Consider the following 10037-nt stretch of genomic DNA (forward strand, 5'->3'; position numbering starts at 1 on the left):
GGCCTTGAGTAGGGGAGGGACGGAATAGAGACGCATTGCGGAAAAGGTAGGGGGCCGGTGTGTGGGGCAAGGGGTGTGACCAAGAGGCACAGCGCATCTGTTGGGGGAGGGGGCGTAGAGGAAGGGGAGGTGCTGTTGTATAGTGTCGACCTGGTTGGTGGTGGGGTGGTGTGTTGGCAAAGGGGGCGGGACCGCCTTCAAGCGCACATGCGCATCATGGTCTCCAGGACGAAGCTTTTGTTGGGAAAGCAGGCGGGACTGACTTTGGCTTTTCAGTGTTTGCGCATGCGCGTAATGTCCTGAGGCGGTGGGTGGTATATTAGGCGAAGAGGCGGGGTCGCCCAAGCTGCCGCGCTGGCATTTTCTCCTGGACAAGGAGAGAGTGCGGCTGCTGAGAGCCGAGCCCAGCAATCCCGATCCTCTGAGTCGTGAAGAAGGGAGGCAGCGAGGGGGTTGGGGTTGGGGCCTGAGGCAAGGTGAGAATTAGCCCCCAGACAGGGCATCTGCCCCCTGGTGCGGGCCCCCATTTTTGTTTTATCCCGATCCCTTCACCCTGGATTCTGAATCCCTTTCCACCCCCCAAGCCCCAATTCACATGCCCCTCCCGATCCTTCCTGATTCAAAACCCCTGTCCGATCCCTCCCATCGTTCGAAATCCTCAGATTCCTTGACCTCGATCTGTACTGTTAGATGATTCCTCCTGACTCAAAACCTCCATGCAACTTCCCAAATGCGAATCCCAACCCAACCGCACCCCTCCTCCGCGAATTCAGAACTCATCTGCTTCCCAAACCCCGATTTGAAGCATCTCCCTGTCAGTAGCTTCTCGGGGTTCAGAACCTGCATCTGGACGCCCATTCACTTTTCCTGCTCCGATCCGTTCCTCCTCACATTCACCTTATCCGCCCGCACAATCACCACAGTCATCCCCCTCCCAATTCGGTCCTTCGTATTTGCCCTCTGTAGTATAACGCCCTGCCCCTCTCCCACAGCCCCCAGGCTCCGCTCTTGCCAGAGGGACAGGAGCCATGGCTCAGAAAATGGACTGTGGTGCGGGCCTCCTCGGCTTCCAGGTGAGATCTCCACTCCCCACCCCAGCATTTCCCCAGCCGACAGTCACCCCTCCCCGCGGGCCTCTTTGGTTTCCCAAACGCCGGGATCCGGTTTGGCCCTCTTTAGTGACTAGACTCCGTGGGCCTTTCGAATTCTCATCGTTTATCGAAGGGGGGGAGGGGCGTCTCTTTTCAGCCATCAGTCCCTGCTCAGAGAGAGGGGAGACCCTGTTAGTAGTCAGGGCAATCTGCCCAGAGAATGCGGGGTGGGTAAGGAACCATTTTTTTTTTCCAGAGTCCTGACGCTTGTAGAGCAGTCTGTCACCCCCTCCCCCAGCCTCCTGCCTCCACCCTCCCTCTCTCTGCATTCCCCACTCTGTGCGACCCCCCTTATTCTCAACTCCGCGATCCGCCTCCCGTCCTGAGCTGCTACTGCACGCCTCTCAGAGCGTCCCTGGCTCCTGTTCCTGCCCACTCTCTGCACACCTCCCCACCCCTCATTTTGCCCCTGCCCTACTCCATCCCTGCCACATGTTTAGTACCCGCCCCGCCCCCTATCGCCCCTTGCGGGTCCCATAGATCTCTGCCTCAGCCCCCCTGTTTTTGCACCCACCACCCGCCTGCAGCTCCCCTGTTGCGCTGCCACCCGGGCTCCCTATTCCCACCCCACCTCCTGCCTCAGAGGCCCAGAGATTTAATTTTTCCCCTCCTGTGTTTGCAGGCTGAGGCCTCTGTAGAAGACAGCGCCTTGCTTATGCAGACCTTGATGGAGGCCATCCAGATCTCAGAGGCTCCACCTACTAACCAGGCCACTGCAGCTGCTAGTCCCCAGAGTTCACAGCCCCCAACTGCCAATGAGATGGCTGACATTCAGGTTTCAGCAGCTGCCGCTAGGCCTAAGTCAGCCTTTAAAGTCCAGAATGCCACCACAAAAGGCCCAAATGGTGTCTATGATTTCTCTCAGGCTCATAATGCCAAGGACGTGCCCAACACGCAGCCCAAGGCAGCCCTTAAGTCCCAAAATGCCACCCCAAAGGGTCCAAATGCTGCCTATGATTTTTCCCAGGCAGCAACCACTGGTGAGTTAGCTGCTAACAAGTCTGAGATGGCCTTTAAGGCCCAGAATGCCACTACTAAAGTGGGCCCAAATGCCACCTACAATTTCTCTCAGTCTCTCAATGCCAATGACCTGGCCAACAGCAGGCCTAAGACCCCCTTCAAGGCTTGGAATGATACCACTAAGTCCCCAACAGCTGATACCCAGACCCAGAATGTAAATCAGGCCAAAATGGCCACTTCCCAGGCTGACATAGAGACCGACCCAGGTATCTCTGAATCTGACGGTGCAACTGCACAGACATCAGCAGATGGTTCCCAGGCTCAGAATCTGGAGTCCCGGACAATAATTCGGGGCAAGAGGACCCGCAAGGTGAGATCCCTGCTAGCTTCACTTTGCTTTGGGGCTCTCTCCTTTCTTCTCTGAGGGTGTTCGTTTGTTCAAAACAATGTATGTAACTGTATTCAGCTAGGCTATAGGCCATTTGAAGAGAATGTTTATTCCTGTCCTCCGGGTGTTCACAAACTGATGGGGAGATAATACATGGGCACAAATAATATATACAACCTGTATGTAATTCAGTTTACATTGTGTTAGTAACTACCGTGTGTTAAGCCTTGAGCTAGGCACATTCACACGGGTTGTCTCATAAAATCTTAAAGGCACCTCCTACCAGGTAGGGATCATAGTCCCAATTTTACAGAGAAGGAAATTAAGTGGCAGAGAAGTGAAGTGACTTGAGTGATTTGTTCAGGGTGGTACAGACAGAGCCAGTGGTGGACATAGGAAGAGGAGAAGCCTCAGTCCCCATCTTTGGTTTGTTCCTGACCTGGTTCGGAGATGAAACTCCTGCCTGGAAGACAGTGAAAGACAAACCCAGGACTCAGGGTGACCAATGGCTAGTGGGTCAGGCTGTCACTACAGGTGAGGGTTTAGAGGGCATTCCTGGAATAGATAAGGTAAGGACACAGAACCCACTGGTGATTCTGAACTTTTCTTCTCTCTGATGATACAGATTAATAACTTGAATGTTGAAGAGAACAGCAGTGGGGATCAGAGGCGGGCCCCACTGGCTGCAGGGACCTGGAGGTCTGCACCAGTTCCAGTGACCACTCAGAACCCACCTGGCGCACCCCCCAACGTGCTCTGGCAGACGCCATTGGCTTGGCAGAACCCCTCAGGCTGGCAAAACCAGACAGCCAGGCAGACCCCACCAGCACGTCAGAGCCCTCCAGCTAGGCAGACCCCACCAGCCTGGCAGAACCCAGTTGCTTGGCAGAACCCAGTGATCTGGCCAAACCCAGTAATCTGGCAGAACCCAGTGATCTGGCCAAACCCCATTGTCTGGCCTGGCCCTGTTGTCTGGCCGAATCCACTGGCCTGGCAGAATCCACCTGGATGGCAGACCCCACCTGGATGGCAGACCCCACCAGGCTGGCAGGGTCCTCCAGACTGGCAAGGTCCTCCTGACTGGCCGCTACCACCCGACTGGCCACTGCCACCCGATTGGCCACTTCCCACTGACTGGCCACTACCACCTGACTGGATCCCCGCTGATTGGCCAATTCCACCTGATTGGCAGAACCTGCGCCCCTCGCCTAACCTGCGCCCTTCCCCCAATTCGCGTGCCTCACAGAACCCGGGTGCTGCACAGCCCCGAGATGTGGCCCTTCTTCAGGAAAGAGTAAGAGCTGTAACTCCCCAGTCACTTTTCCCCTCTCTTGCTCTTTTCTTTGTCACCCTCTCATCTATAATTCAACCAAGATTTTTTGTAAATATCTTATAAGTTTAATGATTTCCTTTTTCCCTCCCAGGCAAATAAGTTGGTCAAGTATTTGATGCTTAAGGACTACACAAAGGTGCCCATCAAGCGCTCAGGTAGGCATCCGTGTCCCCTCCCCAAGCTCTACCCTTCCCTTCACTCCATGCTCTGTTGGTGTTCTTCTGCTTGTATGACCCTTCCCCTTCTGTCCCCTCCTTTCCATGGTTGGCTCTTTTCACCCTTGAGGACCTTGACTGTGCTACCCACAGCAGGGCTGGCAAAGGGACTGCTGCTCTGTGGCCTCCACTCGGCTCAGATGGCTCCCTCCTCTCTCCTACAGAAATGCTGAGAGATATCATCCGTGAATACACTGATGTTTATCCAGAAATCATTGAACGTGCATGCTTTGTCCTAGAGAAGGTGAGAAGACAGCCCTGGGGGACAGGAATAATGGGGAAAGTTGATTTCAAAGATTCATGGGGTTCCTATTGGGAGTTTAGGGCAAGTCTCAGGGAGGTGAGTGTCTGCCTATGGGTAGCTTATGCTAGATGTTGTAATTTCATGGTCTGTTTTCTTGTCCCTGTAGAAATTTGGGATTCAGCTGAAAGAAATTGACAAAGAAGAACACCTGTATATTCTCATCAGTACCCCCGAGTCCCTGGCTGGCATACTGGGAACGTAAGATGGGAAAGAAGGTGGAGCATGGCCTTTCTCAGTGGTGCTTTTTTTCCAGGAGTTTCACATAGATCAGGGTCCAGGGTTCAGGGTCACATAGCAGGTCATGGGCAGAGCTGGGGTATAATTCTCCCCTAGCTGAGGAATACTGGGGAGGCTAGATGGGTAAGCTGGTTGGGGTCTCTCATGCAAATGGCTGCTGAAAATACATTCTTTCTATATTCCCTTAGGACCAAAGACACACCCAAGCTCGGTCTCCTCTTGGTGATTCTGGGTGTCATCTTCATGAATGGCAACCGTGCCAGTGAGGGTGAGTGACTGGACCTGCAGCTGGGGGTTGGCCACAGCCTGATTTCCATGCTTATTTTCCGTCCCTTGTCTCCCCTTGCCTCCCATTGCAGCTGTCCTCTGGGAGGCACTACGCAAGATGGGACTGCGTCCTGGGTATGATTGGGCTCTCTCATCTCTTACCCGTTTGTACCATCCTTTGGCAACAGTGGATGGTCCCAGGATTGCATTAACCTGGGGGTCTGGAGGGTTTGGTTTGGGGATGTTCAGAGCCCAAAGATGTAACCTGGGTGGATGGGGGAACAGTTCTGAACTCTCTGCCTCTTTTCTCATCTCTGACCTCTGTTCTGGAAAGCTCTTTGGGCATAGTAATAGCCTCTGATTGTGGATTTCCTTTTTTTACCTTCAGGGTGAGACATCCCCTCCTTGGAGATCTAAGGAAACTTCTCACCTACGAGTTTGTAAAGCAAAAGTAAGTGATGCCTAAGGGGCTTTTCCTGCTCCCTATGATTCTGCCTGTGTGCTGGTCAGCTTTAGAAAGCCCTTCCTGGACAGGTACAATGGCTCACGCCTGTAATCCCAGCACTTTGGGAGGCTCAGGTGGGCAGATCCCTTGAGCCCAGGAATTCAAGACCAGCCTGGGAAACATGACGAAACCCCATCTCTACAAAAAATACAAAAATTAGCCAGGCGTGGTGACATGCACCTGTAGTCCCAGCTACTTGGGAGGCTGAGGTAGGGGAGAATCATCTGAGCCCAGGAAGTTGAGGCTGCAGTGAGTTGTGATCATGCCAACTGCACTCCAACCTGGGCAACAGAGCGAGACCCTGTCTCCAAAAAAAAAATTAAAAAAAGCCCTTCTGAAGCTCATTTCTTACACTGTACCTGTGCATATGTGTTTCTGTGCGTACAGAAACGTGTGTCCTCAGGAGTATTTATTGCATATACTCCTCGTGGTTAGATTCTTTCTTTTCTTTTCTTTCCTTTTCTTTTCTTTTCTTTTCTCTTCTCTTCTCTTCTCTTCTCTTCTCTTTTCTCTTCTCTTCTTTTCTTTTCTTCTTTTCTTCGAGATGGAGTTTCACTCTTGTTGCCCAGGCTGGAGTTCCATGGCATGATCTTGGCTCACTGCAGCCTCTGCCTCCTGGGTTCAAGCGATTCTCCTGCTTCAGCCTCCCGAGTAGCTGGGATTACAGGCATGCACCACCACGCCCAGCTAATTTTGTCTTCTTAGTAGAGATGGAGTTTCTGCATGTTAGACCGGTCTCGAACTCCCGACCTCAGGTGATGCTCCTGCCTCGGCCTCCAAAAGTGCTGGGATTAAGGCGTGGGCCACCGTACCCGGCGAATTCTTTTGTTTGCTTTTTTCGAGACTGAGTCTCACTCTATTGCCCATGCTGGAGTGCAGTGGCGCAATCTTGGCTCGCTTGAACTTCCACCTCCTAGGTTCAAGCAATTCTTGTGCCTCAGCCTCCTGAGTAACTGGGACTTCAGGTGCCTGCCACCATGCCCGGCTGTTTTTGTATTTTTAGTAGAGATGGGACTTCACCATGTTGGCCAGGCTGGTCTCAAACTCCTGACCTCAAGCAATTCACCCACCTCTGCCTCCCAAAGTGCTGGGATTACAGGTGTGAGCCATCATGTCCAGCCAGAATTCTTCTAATTTTTCTACTTTTCTAAGTAGTTGTCTTGCAAGTGAAGCCCATCCACCATCCCCACAGTAGACATTCCCAAGGCTGGGCCAGGCTGACACTTTTGCACTACATTGTAATCATTTCAATGGACCTCTGTGGCTCACTGACAAGATTACAAAAATCTGGAGCTAGAGCTGAGGCAGAAGGAGTGAAATGAAATGTTGTCCTTTCTGTGACCCTATACAAACGTCGCCTGCAGCTCTAAGTGAGTGCTTAGTGTTCTGGTGCAGGAATTCAAGGCTTGATGATTAAGGGGTAAATACCCTGATGGTGTTCAGGAATGAGCCCGAGGGGGAGTTGCTATTTGAAATCTGATGTTAAAAAATGTAGGATTATTTTTCATTACTGGACTACCATTCTGCCCGGGTAGGTAGACACAAAGACTGTTTTGCTCTTTCAGATACCTGGACTACAGACGAGTGCCCAACAGCAACCCCCCAGAGTATGAGTTCCTCTGGGGCCTCCGTTCCTACCATGAGACTAGCAAGATGAAAGTGCTGAGATTCATTGCAGAGGTAATGTGCCAACCAGCATTGATAGGTCAAGGGATGAAGTATCGCTGGCTGGGAAAGGTCCAGGGTAGGAATGAGATCCTAGGTATGGCACGTGATAGGTGCTGCATTGCTGGTGGTATTTGTTGTTGTTGTTAGGTAAACTTAACATGCATTAGGTGCTAACATATGTTAATATATTAGCTAATACAATTATGAGTTTGTTTTGGTTTTTTTTTTTTTTAGGTTTTTAAAGTATTTTTATTTTTTCCCAACTTTACTAAAGTATAATTGACAAAAATTGTATATATTTATGGTGTACAATGTAATTTTTAAGTATTTTGTTTTGTTTTATTTATTTATTTTCTCCTGAGATGGAGTTTTGCTGTGTTGCCCAGGCTAGAGTGCAGTGGCGCGATTTTGGCTCACTGAAACCTCTGCCTCCCGGGTTCAAGCGATTCTTGTGCCTCAGCCTCCCAAGTATCTGGGATTACAGGCACGTGCCACCACCATGCCTGGCTAAATTTTTATTTTTCTATTAGAGACAGGGTTTCGCCATGTTAGCCAGGCTGGTCTCGATCTCCTGACCTCAAGTGATCTGCCTGCCTCAGCCTCCCGAAGTGTTGGGATTACAGGCGTGAACCACTGTACCCAGCACATTCATTTATTTTTAATTGACTAATAAAAAGTATATATATTTATGGGGCACAGTATGATGTTTTGATAATACATGTCATGTACATTGCGGAATGATTATATCAAGCTAGTTAACTCTCCGTAGCTTCATATACTTGACATTTTTTTTTTGTGATGAGAACATTTAAAATGTACTCTTTTAGCAATTTTAAATAAACAACATATTATTATTAACTATAGTCATCATGCTATATGGTCAATCTCCAGAACATACTCTTCCTATCTAACTGAAATTTTGTACCTTTTAACCAATATTTCCCCATCCCTCCTGACCCCAGGCCCTGGAAACTATCATTCTACTCTCTGTTTCTATGAGTTAGACCTTTTTAGATTCCATGTATAAGTGAAGTCATGCAGTATTTGTCTTTCTGTGTCTGACTTACTTCACTTAGCATAATGTCATCCAGCATCATCCATGTTGTTGCAAATGGCAGAATTTCCTTCTTTTTAAAGGCTGAATAGTATTCCACTGTGTGTGTGTGTATCACATTTTCCTTATCCATTCATCCATTGATGGACACGTAGGTTGATTCCGTATCTTGGCTATTGTAAATAGATTTTGTTTTGTTTTCTATTCCTCATCTCAGGTTCAGAAAAGAGACCCTCGTGACTGGACTGCACAGTTCATGGAGGCTGCAGATGAGGCCTTGGATGCTCTGGATGCTGCTGCAGCTGAGGCCGAAGCCCGGGCTGAAGCAAGAACCCGCATGGGAATTGGAGATGAGGCTGTGTCTGGGCCCTGGAGCTGGGATGATATTGAGTTTGAGCTGCTGACCTGGGATGAGGAAGGAGATTTTGGAGATCCCTGGTCCAGAATTCCATTTACCTTCTGGGCCAGATACCACCAGAACGCCCGCTCCAGATTTCCTCAGACCTTTGCTGGTCCCATTATTGGTCCTGGTGGTACAGCCGGTGCCAACTTTGCTGCCAACTTTGGTGCCATTGGTTTCTTCTGGGTTGAGTGAGATGTTGGGTAGGTACATCACTTTGGATTGGGCAGTTAGGGTCTCTGGGGGATATAGGGTCCATGGGATTGTATTTATGTGCATGAGCTAGGAGTCTTAGGAAACTCATTGTAGGGAGGTGAGGAAAGTATGGGGCAGCACTCTTTGGTGTGTATATTCCTTATTATTTGATATATATCATTGATTTTTTTACTTTTTTTTCTTATGTTCACAGATATTGCTATCAATCGCAATAGTCTTTCCCCTGTGTGAGGCTGAAGCCTCAGATTCCTTCTAAACACAGCTATCTAGAGAGCCACATCGTGTTGACTGAAAGTGGCATGCAAGATAAATTTATTTGCTGTTCCTTGTCTACTGCTTTTTTTCCCCTTGTGTGCTGTCAAGTTTTGGTATCAGAAATAAACATTGAAATTGCAAAGTGAATTAGATGTGCTCTCTGCTTCTTTTTTTCCCTATATTTGGGGAGCGAGCAACATGTTTATGTGGGAGAGACAGGACCTCGGCTCTAGTTTGAAGGGGGTAGATCAGCTTTCAGCAGGTGGAAATATGGGAAGATCCAGCTACTGGATTGGGATACAAAGGCAGTATCAATGAACACGAGACCCAAGAACTTGTATAGTTTATTCAATAAATATCACTTAAGTGATTCTCATGTGACAGATATGCTGCTAGGTGTCCTGGAGTGACATTGCGAGAATTGCATAGTGAGAGAGGGTATAGGTGCTCAGACAGTTGCACTTAAGAACACAGCGGAGGTGGAACTCCAGGTGATGATAAAGTCCAGAGAGTAGGTAGTTGAAAGGGACAGAAGGTGACTATTCTGGAGATAAGGGGTCCATGGCCTGTGATTCTAGGGTGTTGGTTATACAACCCATGTGGAAAGTGAAATAACTCCAGGAGGGCAGCAGGAGTAGGAGCAGAGAACACTATGAGTTAGATGCCAGAGTCTCCTCTGTGAGAAGGAAGATATACCTCTAGTCACATTGCTCATAAAGGGATGGGCTCACGGGCATTCCTCCCCATCTCTGGAAATGCTGCCCTGGAGCCTGTCCCTCTAGGAGACTCTCACAATCTTCCCGCTTGCACAGGACCAGGGCTGCCTCATCAAGACAGGATCATATGGACAGTGAAGGAGGCTTCACAATGCCCTCTTCTCTCCTGCAGGGAGAAAGAGAAGCCTTTGTTACCTCAAGAACAAGAATTACAAAGTAAGACAAAGCTCCATGTTCAGCCTTTGACTGTGACTGTGAGCAGGAACTTGGCTTGAGCTGCTGAGTTCCATGCTGGAAGCTAGGCTCTCCCACTGAGGACAAAATTAGGCCTAGGCCATAACTTCCTTAGGTGCTTGGTGGTATCCGGA

General features: G+C 49.6%; 1 protein-coding gene across 6 annotated transcripts in view; it reads left to right on the forward strand.

Moving 5' to 3' along the window:
* The window catches only part of MAGED1 (MAGE family member D1), a 107177-nt gene extending 98077 nt beyond the window's left edge, over positions 1 to 9100 (forward strand). For 2 of the 6 annotated variants that reach the window (XM_074029237.1, XM_074029236.1), the window contains 12 exons: positions 993 to 1073; positions 1348 to 2481; positions 3125 to 3793; positions 3924 to 3987; positions 4212 to 4291; positions 4458 to 4549; positions 4777 to 4856; positions 4948 to 4990; positions 5244 to 5306; positions 6926 to 7040; positions 8300 to 8685; positions 8892 to 9100. In XM_074029237.1, coding sequence (XP_073885338.1) covers positions 1029 to 1073; positions 1348 to 2481; positions 3125 to 3793; positions 3924 to 3987; positions 4212 to 4291; positions 4458 to 4549; positions 4777 to 4856; positions 4948 to 4990; positions 5244 to 5306; positions 6926 to 7040; positions 8300 to 8677 — 2763 coding nt within the window. In that variant the 5' untranslated portion in view covers positions 993 to 1028 and the 3' untranslated portion in view covers positions 8678 to 8685; positions 8892 to 9100. Of the gene's footprint in view, positions 1 to 345; positions 477 to 992; positions 1074 to 1347; positions 2482 to 3124; positions 3794 to 3923; positions 3988 to 4211; positions 4292 to 4457; positions 4550 to 4776; positions 4857 to 4947; positions 4991 to 5243; positions 5307 to 6925; positions 7041 to 8299; positions 8686 to 8891 lie in introns of those variants that run through there. The other 4 variants (XM_045384144.3, XM_005593606.5, XM_074029235.1 and 1 more) reach the window with 3 other exon arrangements.
* The last annotated feature ends 937 nt before the right edge of the window (positions 9101 to 10037 follow it).

Source organism: Macaca fascicularis, chromosome X (genome assembly GCF_037993035.2).
Source record: "Macaca fascicularis isolate 582-1 chromosome X, T2T-MFA8v1.1".
NCBI lineage: Eukaryota > Metazoa > Chordata > Mammalia > Primates > Cercopithecidae > Macaca > Macaca fascicularis.